This window comes from Ranitomeya variabilis, chromosome 1 (genome assembly GCF_051348905.1).
Source record: "Ranitomeya variabilis isolate aRanVar5 chromosome 1, aRanVar5.hap1, whole genome shotgun sequence".
In the NCBI taxonomy this organism is placed as follows: Eukaryota; Metazoa; Chordata; class Amphibia; order Anura; family Dendrobatidae; genus Ranitomeya; species Ranitomeya variabilis.
The window spans coordinates 913,825,186-913,839,153 of NC_135232.1; the positions used below are offsets into that span (position 1 = coordinate 913,825,186).

The 13,968-nt window shown below is 42.8% G+C and overlaps 1 protein-coding gene across 1 annotated transcript in view; it reads right to left on the reverse strand.

The window, feature by feature from the left end:
• The window catches only part of TRPC3 (transient receptor potential cation channel subfamily C member 3), a 448,690-nt gene extending 435,856 nt beyond the window's left edge, over positions 1-12,834 (reverse strand). Inside the window, exon 1 of the mRNA XM_077279043.1 lies at positions 12,470-12,834. Coding sequence (XP_077135158.1) covers positions 12,470-12,675 — 206 coding nt within the window. The 5' untranslated portion in view covers positions 12,676-12,834. The remainder of the gene's footprint in view (positions 1-12,469) is intronic.
• Positions 12,835-13,968: the final 1,134 nt, after the last annotated feature.

Genomic DNA, 13,968 nt, shown 5'->3' on the forward strand with positions numbered 1-13,968 from the left:
TGGGGGAGTCAGTTTTGCTTATAGCGCTGTTGTCATTATTTACTCCGACTTTATGAAACTGTTGCACAGTATTTGATATATTTTGCGTAATTTTAGATATAGCACTTCTGTCTACAACTGTTTTTTCAATTTCTTTTTAAACATTTTTATTAATTTTTTTTAATAAAAACCAGGAAATGGGAATAGGGGAGGGAAAATATAACAGTGAAGAATTAGGGAAAGGGAATGGAAAGGGATACAATAAAATAAAGAGAACCAAATGTAATACAATAGTTCAACAGTAACAAAACGCATAAATGCATTTAAATGAGAGCGATATTTTGGAAGGACAAGTAAATTACAATTATTTCTTTTATTTGGATACAGGAAAGAAATATATCTTGGTACCGTGTTAGCCAGTAGATAGAAAAATATTTAGAATTGAGAGTCCTCAGTAGTGTTGAGCATACCGATACCGCAAGTATTGGGTATCGGCCGATACTTGCGGTATCCGATATTTTTGTGGTATCGGGAATCGGAATCGGAAGTTCCCAGTGTATGGTTCCCAGGGTCTGAAGGAGAGGAAACTCTCCTTCAGACCCTGGGATCCATATTACTGTGTAAAATAAAGAATTAAAATAAAAAATATTGATATACTCACCTCTCCGGAGGCCCCTGGACATCACCGCTGGTAACCGGCAGCCTTCTTTGCTTAAAATGAGCGCGTTCAGCACCTTCCATGACGTCACGGCTTCTGATTGGTCGCGTGCCGCTCATGTGACCGCCACGCGACCAATCACAATCCGCGACGTCATCCCTCAGGTCCTAAATTCCCTTCTAGCAATTTAGGACCTGAGGGATGACGTCACGGCTTCTGATTGGTCGCGTGGCGGTCACATGAGCGGCACGCGACTAATCAGAAGCCGTGACGTCATGGAAGGTACTGAACGCGCTCATTTTAAGCAAAGAAGGCTGCCGGTTCACAGCGGTAAGGTCCAGGCTGCGTCGGAGAGGTGAGTATATCAATATTTTTTATTTTAATTCTTTATTTTACACAGTAATATGGATCCCAGGGCCTGATGGAGAGTTTCCTCTCCTTCAGACCCTGGGAACCATCAGGGATACCTTCCAATACTTGAGTCCCATTGACTTGTATTGGTATCGGGTATCGGCGAGATCCGATACTTTGCCGGTATCGGCCGATACTTTCCGATACCGATACTTTCAAGTATTGGACGGTATCGCTCAACACTAGTCCTCAGTGGTTGATACCTTTTAATGGCTAACTGAAAAGATAGTAACAAATTGCAAGCTTTCGAGACTACATACGTCTCTTCATCAGGCAAAGACTAAAACAAATTCTGAAGAATCACATATTTATGCACAACATAGTATAGAGAAAAAAAAAGGGGAAAAAAACCATGGATAAGCCAGGTGACATGAAGCAGAATTACCATGGGTGATAAACAGTTACGTCCATAAATATTGGGCCAATTCTTAGATAAGGATTGTTTTATTGTCCTGTGATTAGGGTCTCTGTTGTGATGACCCCACATGGTCTGATGGGCAAGTTCCTTAATTGATGTAAAAAGACATAAATCCATGTGACACATTCATTCCTGCAGTTAGAGTGTCAAAGGTCGTCATCAGTTTATATTCCCAGACTCTCCTGTCTTTTTCTGTTTTGAAGTTACCTTTCAATACAAGTAATTTCATGTCCATAATGCTATGATTTGGGAGACAGAAATGTATTGCCACAGGTATATCCATTCTTTTTTCTCTTATTGTGTGGCAATGAGAATTCATTCTTGTTCTAAGCTTTTGCCCTGTCTCCCCCACATACAGACCCCCAGTTGGACATTTAGTACAAATAATTAGGTACACCACATTAGAATAATAGAAACAGCCCAAAATGAAAGAAAATAGTATATTGATCCTCCACATGCTCACAACCTCAGTGGGGGAGCCTATCAGGAGGACATGCTTGCTAGAATCGAATAGGGGGGGACACTCCTCTACTCACTAATACAACACGAAAAAATGGAGTTAATGTCCACAACAATTATTTACAAAATCATAATATTTTATTATTAACAAGTAATGTCACAACAACACATTGCCGTGATTTAAAAACCACACATAGAAACAACTAGACAGGAATGGTAATAGCACATAGAAATAAAACACAGTGCAGCTCATGGACTGGTGCCAAGTATCCAACTATTTGTATGCCACAGTGCAAAGTTATACATTGGCTAGTACACGGGGGAGGGCCTATATGTCAGTATATAGTGTACCTTGGAGCCCTGTACACTGGCTCTACATATTTCACAACACACCCAACAGACCCCGGATGCTTACCAACTTCACAGGCACCAGGACAGAGCCACACCGTCGCCCCAACGCGCGTTTCGCGTTGGCTTCGTCAGGGGGCGGTGAGTTGGTATCTTGTCTGCCCGACGTATCCATAAGAGCCAATGACCTGATACCGGAAAGTCCAAGAACAGGGACATTCTACAGGCTTCCCAAAATCCACAAATCTGGAAACCCAGGAAGACCAATTATTTCATGTGTGGGCACCCTTACTGAGCAGGTATCTGGATGGGTAGAGGGTATTCTTAAACCCCTGGTAAAAGATAAACCCAGCTTCATTCAGGACACAACTGACCTATTTAATAAACTATCAGCAATAGGTCCTCTACCAGAAGGAACCATCCTGGCCACCATGGATGTGGAATCTTTGTACTCCAATATCCCACACCAGGATGGATTAAATGCCTGCAAACTCTTCCTGGAAAACACAGGGACTGATGCAAATTCTGTGGTGAAACTTATAAAATTCATCCTCACCCACAATTACTTTGAGTTTGACAAGAAGATCTATCTACAGGAGACTGGCACAGCAATGGGAAGTAAAATGGCCCCACAGTATGCAAATCTTTTCATGGCCAAGCTTGAAAGCGACTTTTTGTCCTCATGTCCCATCAGGCCTCTGGCCTACTACCGCTACATTGATGACATTTTAATCATCTGGACGGAGTCTGAACCACAGCTAAAGACGTTCCATGAACATTTTAATCAATTTCATCCCACCATCAACTTGACACTCAACTACTCCTGCACTGAAGTTAACTTTTTGGACACCATCATTAAGCTGCAGAACAATAAAATAGAGACATCCCTGTATCAGAAGCCAATCGACCGTCCAACATACCTTAAATGGGACAGTTTCCATCCAAAACACATAAAAAACTCCATTGTCTACAGCCAAGCCATCAGATACAATCATATATGTTCCAACCCAATGGATAGAGATGAACACCTGGGTCGCCTCAGAAAGACCTTTTTCAATCAGGGCTACCATCCAAGAACAATTGAAAATCAGATCACAAGAGCCACCAGATTATCAAGGAATCACCTGCTACATTACAAAACTAAAGAAGAAAATAACCGGGTGCCTCTAGTAGTTACCTACAATCCAAATCTGGAGATGCTAAGGGGAGCTGCACGGAAATTACAACCTTTACTGCAAAAAGATGCCCGATTACAATCCATTTTTCCAGACCCCCCACTACTGTGTTTTAGGCAGCCCCCAAATCTAAGAAGCATCATTGTCAAGAGCTCCCTGTCTTCTCCAACAGCTGCAGGTACCTATCCTTGCAACCAGAAAAAATGTAAAACCTGTCCATTTATAATGACCACGGACAAGATAAAGATTCCCAACTCACATCAGGACTACAAGATACCAGGTACTTTCAGCTGCGTCACTTCTAATGTGGTGTACCTAATTATTTGTACTAAATGTCCAACTGGGAGTCTGTATGTGGGGGAGACAGGGCAGAAACTGAGAACAAGGATGAACTCTCATCGCCATACAATAAGAGAAAAAAGAATGGATATACCTGTGGCAATATATTTCTGTCTTCCAAATCATAGCATTATGGACATGAAATTACTTGTATTGAAAGGTAACTTCAAAACACAGAAAGACAGGAGAGTCTGGGAATATAAACTGATGACGACCTTTGACACTCTAACTGCAGGAATGAATGTGTCACATGGATTTATGTCTTTTTACATCAATTAAGGAACTTGCCCATCAGACCATGTGGGGTCATCACAACAGAGACCCTAATCACAGGACAATAAAACAAGCCTTATCTAAGAATTGGCCCAATATTTATGGACGTAACTATTTATCACCCAAGGTACTTCTGCTTCATGTCACCTGGCTTATCCATGGTTTTTTTCCCCCTTTTTTTTTTTTTCTCTATACTATGTTGTGCATAAATATGTGATTCTTCAGAATTTGTTTTATTCTTTGCCTGATAAAGAGACGTATGTAGTCTCGAAAGCTTGCAATTTGTTACCATCTTTTCAGTTAGCCATTAAAAGGTATCAACCACTGAGGACTCTCAATTCTAAATATTTTTCTTTTATTTGAAAATCTATCAGGAGGTTAATGGGAATCACCCCATTTTTGGCCTATAAGAGTTGGCCACCGCCATTAGGGGGCTTATCTACAGCATTCTGTAATGCTGTAGATAAGCCCCCGATGTAAAGGTACCTTCACACTGAAAAACTTAACAACGATATCGCTAGCGATCCGTGACGTTGCAGCGTCCTGGATAGCAATATCGTTGTGTTTCACACGCAGCAGCGATCAGGATCCTGCTGTGACATCGTTGGTCGGAGCTAGAAGGCCAGCACCTTATTTCGTCACTGGATCACCCGCTGACATCGCTGAGTCGGCGTGTGTGACGCCGATTCAGCGATGTCTTCACTGGTAACCAGGGTAAACATCGGGTTACTAAGCGCAGGGCCACGCTTAGTAACCCGATATTTACCCTGGTTACCAGTGTAAATGTAAAAAAAAACAAACACTACATACTTACATTCCGATGTCTGTCGCGTCCCCCGGCGTTCTGCTTCCCTGCACTGTGTCAGCGCTGGCTGGCCGTAAAGCAGGGCACAGCGGTGACGTCACCACTCTGCTTTACGGCCGGCGCTTACAGTGCAGGGAAGCAGAACGCCGGGGGACCAACAGACACCGGAATGTAAGTATGTAGTGTTTGTTTTTTTTACATTTACACTGGTAACCAGGGTAAACATCGGGTTACTAAGCGCGGCCCTGCGCTTAGTAACCCGATGTTTACCCTGGTTACCCGGGGACTTCGGCATCGTTGGTCGCTGGAGAGCTGTCTGTGTGACAGCTCTCCAGCGACCACACAGCGACGCTGCAGCGATCGGCATCGTTGTCTAGATCGCTGCAGCGTCGCTAAATGTGACGGTACCTTAAGAAAAACAGGTTAGATTATACTCACCCAAGGGCGTTCCCGATGCAGTCTGGTCCGATGGGCATTGCGGTCCGGGGCCTCCTAACTTCATATGATGACGTCCTCTTCTTGTCTTCCTGCCGCGGCTCCGGCGCAGGCGTACTTTGTCTGTCCTGTTGAGGGCAGAGCAAAGTACTGCAGGAAAGGTCAGAGAGGTCCGGCACCTGCGCACTGCAGTACTTTGCTCAGCCCTCAACAGGACAAAGTACGCCTGCGCTGGAGCCGCGGCAGGAAGACAAGAGGACATCATCGTATGAAGATAGGAGGCGCCGGACCCAGACCATGACGCCCATCGGACCCAAACAGAACCAGGACCGCCCCTGGGTTAGTATAATCTAACCTGTTTTTCTTACCTTTTCAGGTTACATCGGGGGCTTATCTACAGCATTACAGAATGCTATAGATAAGCCCCTGATGCCGGAGGCCTTATCTCATATAAGATCTTTGGGGTGACAGATTCCCTTTAAGGAGTATAGAATTTATCGATCCAAATCTTCCATTTTTTCAAGAAATTTTTAATACCACTATTATTTACAGCGAATCTCTACTCCAAAAATTTGTGTTGGTGAATTTGATCTATAATCTGGCATATTCCACCAAAGTGCTAACATATATTTGACAACAAGAAATATATGTTTTTTCAATTTCTAAGCTATCCCCCTACTGGAGTGAGTTTGCAACTTTTTGTGCTACTTTTTAAAAAGTTGCAATTCATAAATCTAGGTAACCGCAGCCAGGTTACAACTACTGTTTAAAAGCTGGGGGAGTGGCATAAAATAGTAAAAAGTAGCCTGTTTTGGCACAAGAATGTATCATCAAAAATTTTACTTATTATTTATATAAAATGGTACAAAATTCTTGACAAATTCCCCCTATTTGTTTCAAAACCAACTGCAATATTCTAAATACTTTCCTGTATGCTTGCTTTTAGTATATATCCATTATGAGCACTGGTAAATTAACGCTCCATGATAGATATATACATCAGTGTTCCCGCATCATCAGCTACAGTAGCCGGCTAACATACACAGCCAGTATTCTGCAAGAACTTTGAGGACTGGTGAAAACACCAATCCCTGCAGTTTAATGCCTTATATAAAAATAGATTAAGTCCAAGGAGCAGTAATAACATAAAATAGTCGGTCACAGTCCAAATTTCAAATGACTATGTATATTACCGTAAGGTGCAGACTTAGAACTTAAGAGGCTGTTTAAAATACATGAACAAAAAACTCAGAAAGTACTCACCTTCCCTGTGTCCAGCACTGACTCCCCCTGCTGCTTCAATCCTGGTGTTTTGACTACAGAGGTGACGTCAAGTCAACAGCACATTTCATCGCTCTAGTCAGTCGCTGAGCACTGTGATTATGCTCCGAGGGGGACGGCACTCGATGCTGAACTCAGTGCATGAGCGGCTGAGCTCAGTGATTGGCTGACAAGGGTCGTGATGTCATGTCAGCAACATGCGTGACCACCTTATGCAGTCACTGAACTCTACAGCTGAGTTCAGAGACTGTTTAGAGCAGTGACGTGCTGTTGATATGATGTCCCTACTGTAGTCAAAACAACAGGATCAGAGCAGTGGCAAAAAGACGATGTTGGACCAAGGGAGGGTGAGTACCTGATGAGTTTGTCATTGTATGTATTTTGAACAGTTTGGAGCCCTCTTTGAAATAAAACAAGTCAGAAGGTCTAGTTATTTAGACACTTTCAAATTTTCCAAAAATTGGAGAAGGTTACTTATTAACTTGCAAAGCTTCTATGCAAGAGTAAAACCAGCCTTGCCTTGTCATCATCTTATCGAAGACGAAAATAGTACTACTGACTTGCACTCTCTTCATTTTCTACAGGATGATGTGATGAGAAAAAAAGCTGATTTTCTTCCCTTATGCGAAGCCTGACAACCTGTTCTGACTTTGGGAACATCTAAAGTAACTTAACCCACTTAGAACTTACTGCCCCTTATGGGCAACACAGTGGGTCAGTGGTTAGCATTGAACCTTTGTGGCATTGGGTTCAGATCCCATCAAGGACAGCATCTGTAAAGAGTTTGTTCCCCGCATGTTTGTGTGAGTTTCCTCTGGGTAATCAGGTGTCCTCCCATGTTTCAAAGGCACATTGATGGAATTTAAATTGTTAGCCCCAATAATGTCTGTAAAGTGCTGCAGAATATGATAGTGCTATTCTAGTTAATACTAGTACAATAAGCAGGGCTATAGCTTCTACAACTCTAGGTCAGGAGCTTCAATTATTTAACATTTTCTAAAACAATTTGCTACAAAACCAGGCAAAATAGCTAGTAGATTAGGACATAACTATATTGGGTGCAGCAGATTCAGTCACTTTTAGGTCCATGGAGCATAGGGGGCCCAAAAGGTACCTTTGCTCCATATAAGACGATCAATTCTATTTAGGATCTGGAGGTTTGTTGGAGATTTTGCAATGGGTCACATGAGCTTCCTATTCCATAACTGCTCATGGGTGTCACTATTGCCTGGGTTAGATATAGGACACGAGTAGAACTTTTTTCCTGACGCAGTGCATTTTCATTTAAAACCAGCCTCAAACAACTTTGTTTTTGTACGAGTCAGAAGAAGAAAAAAAATCACAAACATATATATGAACATCCAACCTTAGAACATCCAACCTATGAGTATTCATGACAGCACCCCAACTTTAATGTCTACAAGCCTATTGCGCAGCACCTCAAAAATAACATTGACCATACCATTACTCATTGCGCTGATGATGGCTCTCACAAGATTGACCTTGTCTGTCTTACCCCAAAATTAAAGCCAAGATATGAGAAACTATCACCTTTTTGAAGGAGTTTTCTCACCTTTTTCCTAACAAGACTCATGGACGGAATTTGGGCAGTGCGTTCTCTTTCCACACCAGAATCTGCCCCCTTTCTAGGTTCTTCAAACACCAGAAGTAAAAGAAATTATCTCTAGCAAATCATATCCTAAATATCACATTTTATGACCACACACACACACAATCCCTGTAACTGCTCTACTACACATATGTAAAGGCTAGGCTAAATTTAAGAATCAAAATTGACTTCTACGATTCTTTATTGTAAGTGGTTTCTACAATGCTTTATTGAAAGTGGACACATTTTACCGTATATTAACCCCATAACTACCAAGCACCATAAATATACAACACTTGATTCTGAGCTTTAACTTTAATGGAAACTTGGGGCACAGAGTTAAAGCTCCTTGTCCTGCAATCTAGCAGGAGCAGGTCCAGTTCCCAGCTGGCAAACACAACTACCGTAGGTACCATGGGCGAGAAGACAGAAGTGGCTAATTGGTCCAATGAATACAATGAAGTGTCCAGAAACATCTTGACTCCTGATGCTTCTGTAGGACCCAGTGATCACATAATCGCCAGCTCTCTGCCTGGCAAAACAAAGGTGCTGGATCCCAGCAGACCAGACCAGCTCTGCCAGTGACTTTCTCTACGCTACTGTAGTGGGCTGTTTTCTCTTGTAACTGGGCTCCCCATGTACAGTGGGAAAAATGATCAGTAAAGGAACAAAATGTTCTCCAGAGATCTTTGATGATCTCATGAGGAACAAAATATGTAAAATATATATATAGATGACAAAAAATAAAGAATAAAGAAATGAAAAGTCCCCAAAGCAAATTAATTCAATAAATCCGATTTTGTTTTCATATAAAAATAAATTTTATTATTTACATCTCCAAGACTCTCTCATTAAAGGGGTTGTTTGGTCTAAAAAGCAAAGTCTGCGGTCACTGACATGGCACATTGTCACGATTCTCCAGTCTGCCGTCACGAGAGCGACTGTTCACTTTGCTTGTTATACCGGACAACCCTTTAAGTGACTTCTTAGGAAAGCAGATGAAGAACTACTACTAGTGCACAAAGACAAGTTGGACTGTTCACTTTCTAATTTCTCAATAAAAAGGCTTTTGTAAAATGACACACTGAAATATATTTTATATAATTTCACTCTCCACTAATATACATACATAAACCAATGATTGAAACACACAATACATATATTCATAGACAGGACTCTAGTGAATTGCTCGATAAATAGCATTGTGTATAGCACCAGAAGACAAACTAAATTAAAACGTAACTTCTTATGGAGACATAAAAAAAAAAAAATCATTTATGTATTACCATGTAGTACAAGGTTTACAATAACAGTATGGTAGAAGTAGTAAAAATATTTTTTTTTATCATCACTATAAGCTTAGTTATTACATGCTTATAAAATGAGTGCACGAAAACACACGGCAAAGATATTCATCTTCATTTATCACCGCATAGGCAGAGAGTAGCCCAAGAAAACACCAGCATCTGGCCATCAGAGGGCGCTGTGGTTAGCTCTAACTTCAAACAGCGCATCCAGTGCATTATATAGATAATGACAGGCGATAAGAGGGCTGACATATTGCAGACCCACAGTGATGCTCCATTAGCTCAGTTTAAGACATCCAAAGGAAGAAATGTTGGTTTTCCCCAACTGGTATGAAGGAGGCAAGACATCCAACTTACCAGATGCTGTAATATTTATGGAACTTATGTCCTAAATACCTGCAAAAAATACTGAGAATTTGCACACATGTACACTGGGCTAAGAATAAGCTAGAAATATATGTATTATATAATGCACATTATATTTAATGCCCTGCTGGTTACACTCTATACTGTAACTAAAACACAGACAATGCTCAATATAAAAATAAATAAAGTTGGTACCTTGGTGGCAGCTCATACGCCATAACCCCTCATTCCTATTCCAGCACAGGAGAAAAATTCAATTGTTCATCTCACCATCACATGCCATGTGTGAGGGTAAGGGTGGCATGATCCTTGGGTCAGTAACATGAACAGATATGGACTTTCCAAGAAACCTGGGCTTATGGCAGCTATAAGTCATGGGCGGAGATACCATTGGTGCAACCTATGGGCTGCACAGGGGCTCTAAAGGTAAAGGGCCACTTCCAATTCCAAAGAAGCAGGCAGCTTCTATCACAGACACATCATTTAACTGCAAGGGACCCATACACTGTTCTTGCACAGGGGTCCACTTCTGCCTCAGGCCACGCTGCTACGAGGACAGCCCCATGGGACATTTCATCTGACACCTGAATGACCCTGCCCACCAGGGCAATATTCATCCAGTGGTCACAGAGCCCTGTGTATTGGGGGTACAATATCCATATTAATGCCTGACATTATCAGACACGAGTAGGGTTGAGCGACCTTGACCTTTTTAGGGTCGAATCATGTTTTGCGAAACCCGACTTTTTGAAAAGTCGAGTCGGGCGAAATCGGCCGATTACTGCGAAAAGTCGAGGATCGGCCGGAACACGAAACCCTATGCACGTCAATGGGGATTTTTTTTTTTTTCTCTCTCTCTCTCTCCCCCCCCCCCCCCCTCCGTCCCAGCCCCGAAAATCATACGAAACGCGACTTTGGCGCCAAGATCGTGTACCGCATGGCCGACCCCACACAGGGATCGGGTCGGGTTTCATGAGACGCCGACTTTGCCAAAAGTCGGCGACTTATGAAAATGAACGATCCGTTTCGCTCAACCCTAGACACGAGTACTATTCAGGCACACACACATAGTAAAATAAGACAAATATGTAAGAAATTAAAATATCTGCTCCTGTTTGTGCAAGGATTAAAAACTCTACATCATGGCATACTCTATTCTATACTATACTTCTGCAGCAGATGGATATGGTACACAGATCTGACCCGACTACCTTTATACCCAAAGCTTGTGGTTGGAGAAGGTGAAAACTGACATGTCTGAAGAAGTTACCAGACTCAAGGATAATCTACTGCGCAGAGACATTTGTGGATGATTTCACAGCTTTAACAAATGTTGTGAAATGTAATATTACCACCAAACGTCACCCTGGCACACTATGCATCCCATAATCGACAAGAAATCCATGCATATAATATATTCATGGACTGCAGGTACTGAGGAAGCCTGAAAGTTAGAAAGTAATTTTCGACCTAGCATCACACATAATCCAGATGTCATCTGCTTGGGTGATGAACAATACAACCATCTTCTGTGAGGAGGACGGCTGGCACATTGATTATATTCAAGTCCCATCAGTGCTTTCCTATACACACCAATAAACATAGATATCTAGGGAAGAAACATGTATCAGACCATGCAACAGAGACAGAAGAAAGTTACTGAATATTTGTACATATACAGTACAGGTCAAAATATTTACACATGCATGTAACATTTATAAATCCATATATATAGACAGATAGATCTCTACATATATATACATTTATATCTACATTGGTGTGGATATACACTTATGATAATGCGTGGGTATACAGCTGGTCATTCATAGGTATATGATCATACCTTAAGTAACCAAACTTGACCTGACATACGAGCATCAATTGAATTACATATAAATATCATCAAGTCATATTCATTATTGACAAACCCCACAATGTGACCGTCCATGGCTTCCCAGCCGAATATGATCATATATATATGCGTGTGTTTATATATATATATATATATATATATATATATATATATATATATATATATATATATATATATATACCAGTACAGATAGGTTGTGGTTACCCCTCATGGAATAGACAGTTTTGAAAGCCACAACTTCCCCTTTATGAATAGAACACATATGACACATAGAATGCTGCTACAATCAGTAAAGCCACCCAGCATAGCCAGGACCTTACAGGGGTGCCGTGGATGGATGGGTGGGTGACATCTCTGCATTATAGATCTGCTTATTCCTTCCCTTAGTGCCACAACACATCTCACCATGACACAGGCAGGTTGGCACCAAGGTGCTGTGTGTGAATGGATCCCTAAGCAGGTGTGCCTTACATCACAAGCTCTCAGCTGGTGCCTGGCACTTGAAGGAGATACATAGAAGACATCTGGTACCATGTGGCATCTGCCTCCCGAATGGCATGTGATTCTACCCCTAGATTCCCACCTGTGCCCAGCACTAATGGTGGTAGTGGTGTGTATGCAGCTGGGTAAGAGTGTGGAAGTTCCTCTACAAGTTCCATGTATAGCAGCAGAGGTGGCATTCATATCATGGCACATCTCAGTGGTGGCAGGTGATAAGAGAGTGTATACTCACAGGGAATGGAGGTGGTAGAGGTCACTGCGGGACCCCCCAGCAATAAACGAGCTGCTCTCGGCGGGTAAGACCAGCACTCCCTGGGGCTGTGGCAGTGGTGCCCACTGACCCCCATTCCTTGCCAGCCATCCCCCGCGTTCCCCCAGGTCCGGGAAGCTGGCCCTGCCAGATGGCAGCTCCTTGCATATCCTGCCCTTTGTGGACATGCAGGAATCCCCGGGGCGTGTGAGGTAGCTGAGGGGTCAGGTGTGTGCACGGCTCCGTACAGCTGGGCACCGAGCAGGGAACTGGCGAGTGATGGTGATGGGAAGAACTGTACAAGTGCTGCCAGCTGCCCTCCTCCCGCCCGCGCTCCCCTCCCCTCCCGCACCGACCGCCCATCTATCCCATCACTGCAAGCGGAGGACGGACCGGCGGCCGGGGACGCGTCCTCCGGTAATACCTGTGTGGTCGGCGGACACGTGAGGAGACCAGAGGAGGGCACTGCCTGCAGGGGCGCGGACACCGGACGGTCCAGGCGGCGGGCATGCAGGAGAGGACACAGCTGACAGACATGTGCCCCTTATCTGATTACCAGCAAGGGTTAATAACAAGTTATAATCCAGTTCTGTATCATCTGAGGTGATCTGGTAATAATCACAGAGCAGAGATCTGTACAGCACAGTGATAATCTGCTCCTACCCCTGTGGGGGGCACACTACAAGCACCCTGCCATTATTTGGGAGGGGGAGAAAGTCCATTTTCCCTGATTGTCTTGTAGGATACCTTGATGTTTCTGCTCCATATTCTTTAATATTGGCGCCTGTCGTTCATGGACTTTGTACATAATCAAACTTTTTTTTTACCACCGAAAGTCAAATGTTTAGTCAAAATGTCACAAAATTTCCTGGAGGAGAAAATTCCTGGCGAACATAAATGCACTTGGGGGAAGCGGACAGGGGTACGTGTGCACAGTAGATTTAGGGGTCATAAAAGAGACTTTAAAAAAGGCACAAATTGGAAGAACCAGGCACAAGTGAAAAAAGTAAATTACAGCACAAACTAGTCAAAAAAAGGCACAAATGCAATAACGAATCAAGAAAGTGAATTTGTCATCAGGCCTTTGCCACCTAATCTGGGAGCAGCATGCTGTAGAGTTAGAGACCCTGATTCCAGCAATGTGTTACTTACTGGGCTGTTATGCTGTAGTGTTGATGAAATCAGTGTTTTATCAGCAGGAGGTCAGGATGGGACTAGTACACCAAATGCCATGTAGTCCTCCACATTCATAAGCTTTGTATAACCACGCTCCACCACTGATCCACCAGTTTTCTGCCTATGCACAGTACACAGAAAGCTGCCAATCGGTGATGTGGGTGGGGTTATACAGAGCTGAGCATTCAGAAACTGGAAGATCAGTAGCAGATAAAGCAGGATGTTTATCAAAACTGCAGCAAACAGCCCAGTAAGTGACACAGCAGTATAACCTGTACACTGACACTACAGTATATGTAGAGCTC